At 43.0% G+C, this 14196-nt stretch overlaps 1 protein-coding gene across 1 annotated transcript in view; it reads left to right on the forward strand.

Annotated features, from left to right (window-relative positions):
• Positions 1-14196, forward strand: part of ppp1r16b (protein phosphatase 1, regulatory subunit 16B) — an 85532-nt gene that overhangs the window by 17009 nt on the left and 54327 nt on the right. Inside the window, exon 2 of the mRNA XM_056436458.1 lies at positions 11531-11972. Within this exon, the coding sequence (XP_056292433.1) occupies positions 11705-11972 (268 nt within the window). The 5' untranslated portion in view covers positions 11531-11704. The remainder of the gene's footprint in view (positions 1-11530; positions 11973-14196) is intronic.

A 14196-nucleotide genomic window follows, 5' to 3' on the forward strand; every position in this document is an offset into this window, starting at 1 on the left:
TGTCCTTATAGATAAATCAACCCAATAAACAATCATATGATTGGCATGTAAAATGTCCCTGGCTTGGAAAACGACTGGGCCCTGATCGGCACATTGAGATAAGGTACCGTATGTGTGCTCCTTGCTTTAAGAGCCAAGTGCATGTGAATGAACGCTCCACACTGTCGAGCCTTTTCTGGTGGAGCTATGCATTGATTTATCTTGGAGTCTAATATGTCAGCCGAGGCGGTCATTGTCACCAATGACAGAAACGGTATGCTGAAAATTACTGCACAGCCTGATGTTATGGATTGGTTTCAGTCTCTGATGACCTGCACACTTTGGTAAGGCTCACTTCTGAACTCTGAACAGGCTGTCCCTGCAAACGCCTTTCACGATTCAGCTAATTCATGAATGAAAAGATGTCATTGCTAATTTAAAACATGAAATTGGAGCGAGCGCTTTCAACGCAAACGTCTTAACAAAAATAATCCCGCTGTACTCTTCCAGAAGTCATCGTAGAGAAGCTTTGCACAGCCTCACAACACTCAATCTTGTATTTCACTCTGGGGCCTATAATGAATTTCCCATTAAGGAAGAAAAAAAAATAACTCAAATTAATAGTGAGTCGTTTGGGACTCTGGGCGTCGGCATGGTGACGAGACGGAGCAGAGGGTGACGGAGGCAGCTTTACGTCCTTCGTGAGGACACAGTTTCACAAGCAGGCAGGCATGCGAACACCGTGCACACACACACTTTCTCATGACATAGAGGGGTTTGTACAGCTTGCATGAATACACACACATGCAGATAAAATGCAGATACTCACACACAAACACACACACTGGCCCATTGTGTGTGACACTGCCGCCAGTGTGTCTCCGCACCGAGCGTCCCGACACAGCACTCGCCTCCTCACTGCTAAATGTCACGCACTGTTTCTGACATTATCGGTGAAACAAAGTGCAACGTGTGTGTGTGTTTGTGTGTGTGTCAACCGAGACCATTAGGTAATAAATCACTTAGTCAAGCCATAGAAAATGCATCAATTTGGCAAGTAATTTGATCAAGCGTTCGTCACCTTGGTGGTCAAAAACACCAGACGATATTTTCAGCCTTTCTCTTTTTAGTCAGTTGCGAACTGAATTTCTTTGGAGTTTTTCGTTGGTACGACAAAGCAAGACATTTGAGTTTATCGTCCCGAATAATTGGTGAATTGATTGATGAAACGTGATTAGTTGTGAGGGACCCTGATCCGTTTTGAACTCATTTTGAGGATATTGTCATGATCGATGATGAATCCCATCACGGAGCCCAAGGTGACGTCTCCAAATTGGTTCTTTTATCCGACCATTAAGCCCAAAACATTAACGTATAAAACAAAAGAAAAGTTAGAAACACATCGAGGTTATTTCGGGGGCCCTTTTGTTTGAATAATGACTCTTCAGTTCCACTGCAGACGTCCTCCAGTCCCAGATGTGTTTTCCTCCCGCGGCCTGATTGGGCGTCTTTGTCTTTGCGCCAGGCACCGCCTGATAAGAGCCGCTGCTCGTATCCCCGTAACGGCAGAAGATGAACTGGGAGGAGGAGTCTGTGTCCTTGTGCTGCCGGTATTTTCACAAACACATTCACCATTTTGTGTTCCAGTGCTCAGCCGTTCTCCTTCTCCCTCTTCTTCTTCCTCTTCTTGCTGATTGATGGGGTCAGCCTCAGTGGGTGGAGTCCTCTCATTTTTGCAACTTGATCCTATAATTGTCCGTTACAGCTGAGAGGGCAGCTGTGAAACGTTGCACCTCTTTGTCCTCGTCGGTTACAGTGGGAAGTAAAACAGGGGAAGTAATTGGTTGTCGGATCTCGCATGAAGAAGAATACCGTTGTCTTTATGACACGTATATCCGTAATGAGCTCTCGGGACGTTTTTAAAGACTTTCGACATTCACAATGGAGTGAAAGTGAGGGAATAGAACGTCTTTTTAAAAAAAATTGCTTTTTATTTGTAGTATTATTAAAATCCTGCCAGCGACTGAATCGAGAGCTGCCAGTGTTGGAACAAAACGTTTCACTTGAAGTTCTTTTGACTTCCATTCGGTTGTTGTTCAATTTAGGCAGGATTCAAATTTAAATTCTTCCTTTCATATCCTACTTTCTTACAAAAAGACTCATGTTAAACCCGTCTTCTTTAAATTGTCGAGAAGAAGGTGACGAGAAGAGGTCGAGGTGACACGGGGGGAGGTTTCAGAGCCTTTTTGTGTTGGTCCAGCGGGCCTCATTTCGAGTCAATCAGTTTGAATGTATTCTCTCTCAAAGAGTCTGCTTCCACACAGGAATGATCTTGGCACTGCGACCAAACCATTAAAAACAAGTGACCGGCTTTGGCTTAAAAATTCAAATGGATTCAAATGCAGATTTGAAGAAATGCAAAGTTTCGACTGCTTACCTTAAACGCCGTCATGCGTGGGGAATTCCCTTTCTGTCGACTGGTAAAACTCTTCAGGGACCAAACTCGCTGACGGTGCATTTTGAGGGCTCTTCTCCCTCCTGGAGGATGTGCAGCCTCGTAAATACAGTTAACGGCTTGTCGGTCGAGTTGGCATTTTCCACACCATTCTGACGTTTACGTCTGATGCTTTGGACTGGGCTGCTGAGTCATTCGCCTCGCAGAGTTCAATCCTGGTTAGATTTGGCAACGCTTGTGGTTCCTGGTGATAACAACACGTTCGTTGACCTTGAGCAGCTGCTTTGTCAGAAATACGGAAGAGTGCAAACCGAGTTGTTTTCGTAAAGAAGTCGGTCAAATAATTAAACTGTGATCCGATTCCCTGCTTCAGATTAGTTTTCCACAGCAGGGAGTCGATGACATGAATGAAGACTCAAATAACACGAACATGAAAACGACATAAATATGCAATAGTAATATATTTCATGTCTGAAGCACAACTATAGAGATACATCTGCCAGCTTGTTAGTTGACATGTTACTGCTTCTACATCTGAGCTGTATTCGCTCATAAAGACTGTGTGATGTCGTTTAAAAAGCATGTCCAGCATGAGGAGGCTGGCAGAGTGGAAGTGAAAGTATCCTAAACATAAAATATTCTCGCGGCACAAGTTGAGATGAAATCCTGTCCGTGGTTTTATGAGCTGCTGCACCGCGCTGCCATTAGCTCTACTGTACGTCTATTCCCAAAGCACCTTCATAATGATGATGGAGAGGCCAGGATGACCTCAATCCAGCTGGTTTGTAAAGATATTAGTGAATTAAAGCTGATGTCAGCACTGCACACGCACACGCACACACACACACGCACACGCACACACACACACACTTTTGCGATGCTGTTCTTTTTGTGCCTTCATTTGCTGATTCATTTCATTTTTTTCCTTTTAACTTAAATGCCCCTCCTAATTTTTTTTAAAGACAGCTTCTTTAATCAAGTGAGGCCTCTTAAAACGTCCATAATTTCGAGGAAATTTGGCTCTCATAAGTGTGGAAACTCATGAACACGCACACAGCTGCGGTCTCGTTGTCAGCGATGAAGAGGAGATAATGGACCTGGATGCTCGGTGACGGAGGCTTTGGACTGAACCGTCAGGCGGCCATGACGGGACAAATGTTCAGACGACTTCCATTTCTCCAGCGTGTCTCGCAGGCGGTGAGACGCAGGACGCAAAGATCCTCGCTTGTGATCATTTTCTGTTAAGACGTTACAATGGGGGCTGTTTTATAGCAAATGGTGTCCTATGTTTTTCCTCCAAGTAATGTCTTTTTATTGCTTTCATAGCATACTCTTTTTGTATCGGTGTTCTGCTCGGACAGATCAGCTGCAGATACCGTTTTTACAAGAAAGTAAATTATAGTTTGAATCTGAAAGTATTTTAATAATTAATATACACTTTTATTAATGGGGTTCAGTGCGGTTGAAGGACGGCCCTCTTACCCCACTGAGCTAAAGCCGCCCCTGTGAGTGGTACCGTTTGCATTTTCTGCTGAATATTTGCCCACTGCTCGGCGAGTCTGACATATCTTCAAACAGTTTGTCTCCTCCTCCTGCTCGTGTTCGCATTGTCGGTTCTTCGCTGAAGTTCTTAACGTGCGAGTCGATCTCCCGTCGGGGCCACAAACGATTTGTTCTCGTCTATCCTCTGCTGTTTAGAAAAAGCCCAAAAGGCTTTTGCTGTCTTCATTTTCTCATTCCCCTGCTGTTAATGCTGTAGAAACGAGTCTGCATGAGGGGCTCTTCAGCGCCATGATCCGTGAGAGAGCCGTCAGTCGGGATGTCAAATGGAAACTTCTCTGTAAATGTGCCCCACAGAATAATGCATGAGAAAAGGTGGAGCAGGGAAACCGCTGCGCGCTCGTTCAGGCACTTCATCGGCGCTTTCACTCGTGTGGTTTTGGGGCATTCGGGGGCTTGAGAGCAGGTCGGAAAAATCTGTGGTATTCGTGGAAAGATTCATTTTTGTTTGGCATCATTTTCTCCTCCCAGCGACTGGTGTTGTATATGAGGAGGTAAACACCACTTAGTTGGTCAGTGTTGAAATAAGAAGGACTTTATAGAATGGACTCGTGCTGCTGCAGACGCGACAACATCATCGCTATCGAGGGCAGGGGTTCAGTTTATGAAGTCGGGAAACGCGATGAAGTCGATGTTGCTTTGACCGAAATCATGTTAATTCCACGAAGAAAAATAAATAAATATATATATAATTAAAAAAATGTGCATGATTGAAATCTAGTGTAGTTCATTGAAATCATTACTAAAGACCCACTGACATCTTTAGCTGCAAATAACTATAATTACCTTCGCATTGAAAATGCCGGAAGGTTATGTTTTGATCGCCGTGTATTTATTTATTTATTTATTTGTATGCGTGTTATTCGCAAAACTCAAAAAGTATTGAACCGAATCGCATGAAATTTGGTGGGATGATTGTTTATTATCCGGGGACCAGTTGATTAGATTTTGGGATCGATCGGGTCAAAGGTCAAGGTCAAAGGTCATGAACAGGTCAAATCTTCTTGAATCACATGGAATTTGGTGGGATGATTGGTTATTATGCGGGGACCATTTGATTAGATTTTGGGATCAATCGGGTCAAAGGTCAAGGTCAAGGTCATGGAAAGGTCAACATCTTTTTTTTTACCATAGCACGATACATTTGTGTCCAATTGGCATGCAACTAATGCCAACATGTTCATAATTCAATGCCCAATCTTGTGTTATGCGAAGGTATGCGCTCTACCGAGTGCCCATTCTAGTTTTATTATATATTAGTTAGTTTATCAATAAAACATCAGAACACTGTAAAAAAGAAAATGTACACACAATATCCGAGAGCACAAGGTGACTTTGTCAAACGTCTTGATTTCACAGACCCACACTCCAAAAAAAGCTATATTGCAAGACAAAAATAAAGCTGTTAATTCTCAAGTTTCCGAACCTCAATCCATCCATTTTTTTAACATTTTAGTTTGACAGAACCAATTAATTAATTAACGTTAAATCTATGATGGATTAAACGACTAATTATGAAATCGCTGCATTTGCATACCGATGAACAACATATTTAGCATCCTCCAACATGACCCAGCCAAGCACAGCCTCTAAAACAAGACCAACAAAGATCCATAAAGTCCACTTGGGCTGCATGTTCATTTTATGACTGTTAACACTCAGTAACATACGGTGCAACGGTCACACGGACGAGCTTATCAACCCCGTTATTAATTTAGAGACTCTTTCATCGGGATGACGACAGGCAGAGGACGCTGTTAGAGTGATATTTAAGTAAGTCTGGGACCTAAGGAGGATTCTAAATCATCTGATAAGTCCCAATGATGCTTTTTCTCATGTCCTATGTGTCCTGTATGATGCCTTGTACACGACTCCAGTGCTGTGGGAGATTTGTGTAAGCAGGCAAGACAGGTTGATTTGTAAACTCGGATATTTAAAGTGCTTTACATGCAGCCACACATGATTGCCGTCGCAAATTAATGCAGAAGTTATTAGTTTGTCTGGGTCTGTTTTCATCACTTGCTGACTTTTGTGTGTGTGTGTGTGTGTGTGTGTTATCATTACCGCTGCTCTGATTCCCCTGATTGCATCACCAGTGGCTCCTGGGTTTCATATTACAGGCACTAATGCCACTGACCATCAAAGACGGCCAAAGAAAACACTGGATGTTCCTTGTTTGTCACACATCCTGTCTGAAGTGAATTCACCGTACGCTGTACCATCACCATCTCGAGGAGCGAGAGAGACCGAGTGTGCAGTCAAAAGGTTTTATTGACTTTTTCCTCAAAGTCTGCTGTGCAACATTTATCTGTGTTTAGCCGAAAATACACTCCGATGTATCCTAATGCCACAATAAGGCCGAGTGTATCACAGACACCTCAGAGTCCAGCGTTGCAACGTGGGCACACACACAGATGTAGCGCGCTTTGTTTAAGGCTTTCACAACGATGAAAAACTAGTTTTTTCCCCCCAAGACCATGTTTATGTTTATGTTCGTATTCTGTAACTTGGCGGTGCTCTGTGAATGTGTGTGTGTTTGATTGTGTGGAGTATTTATTATTTCATCGGCTCCTTCACCGAACTCCTATAAACCGGAGAGTGCCGGCGGACTTTTTGTCTGCAGTAAACCTTCATTTCACGAATAAAATAAGGCAGTGAAAACTTTACAGCAAAATAGAAGTTTTTCAAACTATAAATGTAAGTATAATGTGAGCAAAACAATTAGGAATGCAGTCTGTTGAGAACTCTGAAGATTAAAAAGGAAAGGCATGAGCTGTGTGTGGCTTTATTTCCTCTTCTTCCAGGAAGTCTGCCGCTTACCCAGCATGGAGCGTCTCCTGTTCTATGAGAACATTCCTGATACAGGAGAACATTCCTGATACAGGAGAACATTCTTGATACAGGAGAACATTCTTGATACAGGAGAATATTCCTGACACAGGAGAACATTCCTGACACAGGAGAACATTCTTGATACAGGAGAACGTTCCTGATACAGGAGAACATTCCTGACACAGGAGAACATTCCTGATACAGGAGAACATTCTTGATACAGGAGAACATTCCTGACACAGGAGAACATTCCTGATACAGGAGAACATTCTTGATACAGGAGAACATTCCTGATACAGGAGAACATTCTTGATACAGGAGAACGTTCCTGATACAGGAGAACATTCTTGATACAGGAGAACGTTCCTGATACAGGAGAACGTTCCTGATACAGGAGAACATTCCTGATACAGGAGAACATTCCTGATACAGGAGAACATTCTTGATACAGGAGAATGTTCCTGATACAGGAGAACATTCCTGATACAGGAGAACATTCCTGGCACAGGAGAACATTCCTTATACAGGAGAACATTCCTGATACAGGAGAACATTCCTGATACAGGAGAACGTTCCTGATACAGAATCAGAATCAGAATCAGAAACATTTTTATTGCCAGGAATGTTTACACAAACGAGGAATTTTTTTTGGCGGAAGGTGCAACATTTGGACATGACAAACAAACAACAATCAACACGACAGAAAGACAACAAATAATGTGAAAGTGTTTGGGTGTGTGCTTCAAGTGGTGTGTTTTAGTTAAAAGTGTATGTTTCGCGTGGCGTGTGTTTAAGTTAAAGTGCATGCAAATAAAGTGGCATGTGTGTGGAGGAGGCCTCAAGTTAAAGTGCATGTTAAAGTGACGTGTGTGAAGGAGGGAAGAAGAAGGAGGAGGAGTGGGAGGAAGAGGGAGGAGGAGGAAGAGGAAGGAGCGGGAAGAAGGAGGAGAGAGGAAGGTGGAAGAAGAGGTGGTAGTCCTGGGGGTGACAGTCAGTCAGTCCCGGGGTCCATTGATGAGCCCGACTGCCGACGGGTAAAAACTTTTGGTGTGGCGGGAGGTCTTTGTCCTGATGGACCGCAGCCTCCTCCCGAGGAGGCTCCAACAGGAGTGTCCAGGGTGGGAGGGTCAGCGACAATCTTTCTGGCCCGCTTCAGTGACCTGGAAGTGAACAGGACCTGGAGGGAAGGCAGATTGCAGCCAATAACCCTCTCGGCCGAGCGGATGATGCTCTGCAGCCTACACTTGTCTTTGGCCGTGGCTGCAGGGTGATGGAGGAGCAGATGATGGACTCAACGATGGCCGTGTAGAATTGTACCATCATTTTCCCTGGCAGGTTGAATTTCCTCAGCTGCCTCAGGAAGAACATCCTCTGCTGGGCCTTCTTGGTGATGGAGCCGATGTTCAGCTCCCACTTGAGGTCCTGGGAGAACATTCTTGATACAGGAGAACATTCCTGATACAGGAGAACATTCCTGATACAGGAGAACGTTCCTGATACAGGAGAACATTCCTGATACAGGAGAACGTTCCTGATACAGGAGAACATTCCTGATACAGGAGAACATTCTTGATACAGGAGAACGTTCCTGATACAGGAGAACGTTCCTGATACAGGAGAACATTCCTGATACAGGAGAACATTCTTGATACAGGAGAATGTTCCTGATACAGGAGAACATTCCTGACACAGGAGAACATTCCTTATACAGGAGAACATTCCTGATACAGGAGAACATTCCTGACACAGGAGAACATTCTTGATACAGGAGAACATTCCTGACACAGGAGAACGTTCTTGGGAGAACATTCTTGATACAGGAGAACATTCCTGATACAGGATACAGGAGAACATTCCTGAACAGGAGAACATTCTTGATACAGGAGAACATTCTTGATACAGGAGAACATTCCTGACACAGGAGAACATTCCTGATACAGGAGAACATTCTTGATACAGGAGAACATTCCTGACACAGGAGAACATTCCTGATACAGGAGAACATTCTTGATACAGGAGAACATTCCTGATACAGGAGAACATTCCTGACACAGGAGAACATTCCTGATACAGGAGAACATTCTTGATACAGGAGAACATTCCTGACACAGGAGAACATTCCTGATACAGGAGAACATTCTTGATACAGGAGAACAGTCCTGATACAGGAGAACATTCCTGATACAGGAGAACATTCCTGATACAGGAGAACATTCCTGACACCAGGAGAACATTCCTGATACAGGAGAACATTCCTGACACCAGGAGAACATTCCTGATACAGGAGAACATTCCTTTCCACTGCAATAAGACTCTATAATGAATCACCTCTGGCCAGATACTTCTCAAATTGAACAACATCAATACACCTTGCACCGCTTTAACTTTATATACACTTCGATGCACTGTATACACTTTTCATTTTTATTTTCATTTTCATTTTCATTTCCTTTATTATTTAAATTCTTACATTTTTAATATGTTCTGCCCTACTATTTTATTTTATTGTATTGTATATATTGTAAACACGCTTGCTGCTACAAACAATGCCCCCCTGGGGATGAATGAAGTATATATCCAATCTAATATAATCTAATAAACCCATTTTTTAAATGAGTTTTTTTAAATACATTTGATTTGCGAACAAATACCTAGATTCCAAATACCTCCATCGATGAGGTGACAGATTTTAGTTTGAAATTCCTCCAGAATGATTTGAGAACCTGCCGCTAACCCCGTTGTGATCGTGACTCAGAATTAACGAATAACTATCTGTCAATCAGTTTACTCTGTTCAAGACATTACAACTTTTCACACAAGCTCTGAGTCTGATCTCTATTTTTCATTTGTCAAATTATGTTTAACAGGAAACTTTGTGCAGTTTAGATGCAAGTAAAGGTCTCACAATGGCCAACACACACACACACACACACACACACCCACACGTGTACACAGGACTGAAAATGATGCTGCTGTAGGAAGTGATTATACCGTGTGTTTCCTGTCCATGTTTTTAGCAGTTAAGCGGCAAAGTAAAGTCAGTTGCAGGAGGGTTTTTTATGCTGCCGGTTTCACGAGTCAGACATGAGGAAATATTTATCAGCATTGGTAAAATAGTAAGTAGGAACACATTTAATAAATATTGCATGTTCATCTTGTTTTTAAACTACGTAAATCATAGAAGGTGTCATTTGTTTTGCTCTGTGTGTCTTTGTTTTGGCTGGACTTTCATCAGAAGAGGGTTTATAACCGCCTTACATTAAGAGTTCAATCTGTATTTATTAGATTCACCTATATTAAGGTTTATTTGAAATGTGTATGTTTCTGTTACCCGTTATGTTGTTAAAGGTTATTTCTTTTCCAATCCAGACGATCATTTGTAAAGATATCCATACAGTGAGCTGCTTTCTCGGTATCTAAATGTAAACAACACAAATCTAAAGCTGTTTTTTGTCGTTTTTTGCAAGGCGACATCAGGGTTAATCCCCACTTCAGCTCACTGCCCTCGTGGTTTTTATTTTCTTTCATATTTTGTTTCTCATCTTACTGGCGTCTACTTGTAGCTTTCAGGAAGCGGTTAAGCTCGATGGAGGATGGTAAAGAGGTCCACGACGGCTCACAAAGTTAATGGGAAATTGAGACTACAACCCATGCTTGTCATTTCAGCCGTATTTCATATCAGCCATTTAGATACCAACGGAGAAATTGTCCTCCTTTCTCATAAAGCGACATTTCTCCCCTTTCCCGAACCCCAAAAGGCATCATCTGGATGGAGTGTGTGTCATGCAAATGATCGGAAGGAATACGAGCGATTATGAGAATGACATCGCTCTCATTCCTGTTTCACCTTGATTTTGATTGATTGATTGATTGATATATTTATTTGGAAATTACAAGGGTGGATGAAAGATTACAGCATAACATGAGGGAAGAAGAAGAAACACCAACCCCGACTATGCCCGAGAGGTACAGTGAAAACACCTTAGCAGCACATACATTTAGACATAACGGAGGTAATCCAACAAATGGGTGATCTAAGCCCATCCATTGGGGCAGAAGGTAACCAGCACCGACAACACTGGGGGTAAAAATGCAATCAGTATTATTGAAAGTTCGCGTGTTCTGGTATGTCGTCCTCCCCAGGCCACAACAGACAAAGTTCTCAGTAAGACAACCACAGGTGTCTGTGGATAGGGAATTTGGTCTTCCAGTAGCTGCAATTCAGTTTTCGATTTCAAATCGATCCAGCTTTAACGAAATCCTGTAATCAAAGTTCCTCCACGGAGAGTGGTGCAGCAGGACAGGCAGGTTCCCAAGATGGTGGACCAGTTGATTACGTCCATGGTTTTAGTTGAGGTTGTGAACCAGGGAGCGTTCGGTCGAACATGCATCTGATTTTATTTACACTTGACAGAGAATGGAAACCTGTGACACAAGTAAACCGTTTTTCAGCGCTCGGTTGCATGGTGCTTACCTCTCTTTAACGAGGACACTAAAATGCATCTCCGTGCACTTTGCTGTGGCGCATCAGACCAACACTCACTTCTGAATGTCAGTGTATCTATCAAAGGATTTACGACAAGTGTAACGCTGCATCAAACTACTTCCACATTTTATTTGCTTATGTATTTATTGCACTGTAACCAGGTCGTTAAAGTTTGTGGCCTCTCTCTCTTCTCTCTCTCCCTGTGTCTCTCCACTCAGGACGTTTATTGCTGCTGCAGGATAATGATGATGATGATAATAATGATGATAATAATGATGGTGATGGGAGGAGGCCACGGCCGTAGGTGCAGCCCTCGCTAGAATCCTACTTTCCGTCCCGACTTCACCCCTCCACCCGAACATCGTCTACGGCCGTCCCTCTGCCCCGGCGCCATGGCCAACCATCTGGAGCTGATCCAGGAGCTGCAGCAGCTGGACAAAGTGCCCAGTCTGGAGAGGCTGCGGGCGGCCCAGAAGCGGCGTACCCAGCAGCTGAAGAGATGGGCCGTTTACGAGAAGGAGATGGAAAACAGGAAGCGAAAGGCTGACAAGAAGGGACGCAATGCCAACAACCTCCATCAGGCCGAGTCCAAGAGGCACGTGTCGTTTGCCGCCAGCGTGGCTCTCCTGGAGGCGTCGGCCAGGAACGATCCAGATGAAGGTAGGGGACAGCGAAGACGATTGACGATGCGTACAAATGAGAAAATAGAAGTGTAGATTCATGGGGACATGTACTCGGTGGAGTGAAAATGATAAATCACACAGATGCTCTTAACATGTCATCGATGGACACGCAAGATCTTAACCGCTGTAGATTTATTCTCATTGTAACAGGGCAACACACTAAAAGTATGTGCCAGGGTTTTGTTCATTGGCTCGGAGTCGACCCCAACACAAAGCTCAGTGACGCCACATTTGAATAATTACTCTAATTTCAGCCTCACTACTTCAGCTGGATATCAGAATGCCAAGGTCAGGAAAACGATTCGATGGGCTCGCCTCCTTAAACTGCCAGTGGAAGCCACTCCGTCGGAGCTGAATTAGTTCTGCTAGGAGACCGCTTTCTCCTTGTGAAATAATGTAGTTGTCACACTGAGGAAACTCCGCCAGTCTCTTTAATTAAAATGTATACGGTTGGTGTCCCCCTATTTGGAGATGCACATTGTTTTCCTCCAGGAGAAACAGTCCTGTGATACTGTGGCAGTGCTGACAGCGAGCCAGTGATCCAGGAATGATAACAGGCTCATTATCATTCCGATACTACATCTAATTACCGTCGCATTGAAAATGCGGAAGGTTATGTTTTGATCGCCGTGTATTTATTTATTTATTTGTATGCGTGTTCCTCGCACAACAAAAAAAGTTTTAAACCGAATCGCATGAAATTTGGTGGGATGTTTGGTTATTATCCGGGGACCATTTGATTAGATTTTGGGATCAATCGGGTCAAAGGTCAAGGTCATGGAAAGGTCAAAATCTTCTTTTTACCATAGCACGGTCAATTTTTATCCAATTGGCATGCAACTCATGCCAACATGTTCATAATTCAATGCCCAATCTTGTGATATGCGAAGGTATGCGCTCTACCGAGTGCCCGTTCTAGTTTACTTTGCTTTAGCTTTAAATTAGATTGAGCTCATTTTTAAAAAATCATAACCAATACAGCCCATGGCTTTACTACTGTACATTATTTGCTTGTGCAAGATATGGGAAAAGCCACAAGACTAATGTACAATAATTCTCAGGGAGCAGAGCAGCCCTGCGCTGCGTGTACACGCATATACATACACGTGCGCGCATATGCACATGGACTGTGAACACGCAGAGGCTTCGGCTGGAGTTTTATCATGTGTAACCTAAATAAAGATCTGATAAAACCAACAGATGGTTCAAACAGGAGAACCTCTTTCCATGTTGCTATTTTGCTATTTGTGCTGCTGCTGCCTCATTAGACACAGAGAGACGCGGTGTTGTGTGAGAGATGTTGGAAACAGTTTTGCTTTTCTTTGAGAAATGTTGGTAACGACGTGATGAGCATTAAAAGGGATTTTTGTCTTCAAATGCTGCTGTGCTGAGATACGTTCCCAGAAAGTCTGCTGAGCCAATCAGACTTGAAGCAGGATGTGGTGGATGTTGGTGATCATGTGATTCTGTGAGAAGTCACGATAGGTGGCTGGGAACGTGCATCATCTACTCATTTACTGTGAGTTTAAGGAAATATGTATAGCAATACTTCCAAGAATTATCTGAAATATATATTATGTATTCAAGGTCAGATTTCTATGTGGTCGAGGCATTACGATTATTTAGGAATTGTGCCAATTAAAGCTTTTGTGTGATATCTTTCCTGTCAGTCAAAACACAGGAAGCAATCGGCTGCCCGCTCCAATAAGAAGGCCATTCTGCTTTTTGGTGTCCATATTTTTTCCGACTTCTGAAATGAAAATAATGATCATGATTTAAGCGAGTACCTCGACTGGTGTTTGTCCGACCAAATGATATTAGAGATTACATTTGAATGCCAGGGCAGGGTTTTGCATACTGAGCCAGTCGGCTGAATACACAATGAATAGATGGACTAGACTGTTGCTGTGGATGTGCATTAATCATACATTGTGCAGTGAACTTGCTTTGTAGTTATAGTTGTAGACATTGTTTTTTAAGCCACGCAAGCGGAACACTTGTAGGGATTTTGTCAAGACTAGAGTTTTCTTCTTGCACTATTATTTCAATTTGTCCGGAACTTACATTTTTTTTTACCTCAAACTCACGATGTCTAGAATCTTAGTATGCGAACATGCTCATTGAAGATGATTAACATGCTGAACATTAAACCGGCTCTATGCTAGCATTATCATTAGCATGACTTCAGACTCTGTCTCGTT

This window comes from Pseudoliparis swirei, chromosome 18 (genome assembly GCF_029220125.1).
Source record: "Pseudoliparis swirei isolate HS2019 ecotype Mariana Trench chromosome 18, NWPU_hadal_v1, whole genome shotgun sequence".
Lineage (NCBI taxonomy): Eukaryota > Metazoa > Chordata > Actinopteri > Perciformes > Liparidae > Pseudoliparis > Pseudoliparis swirei.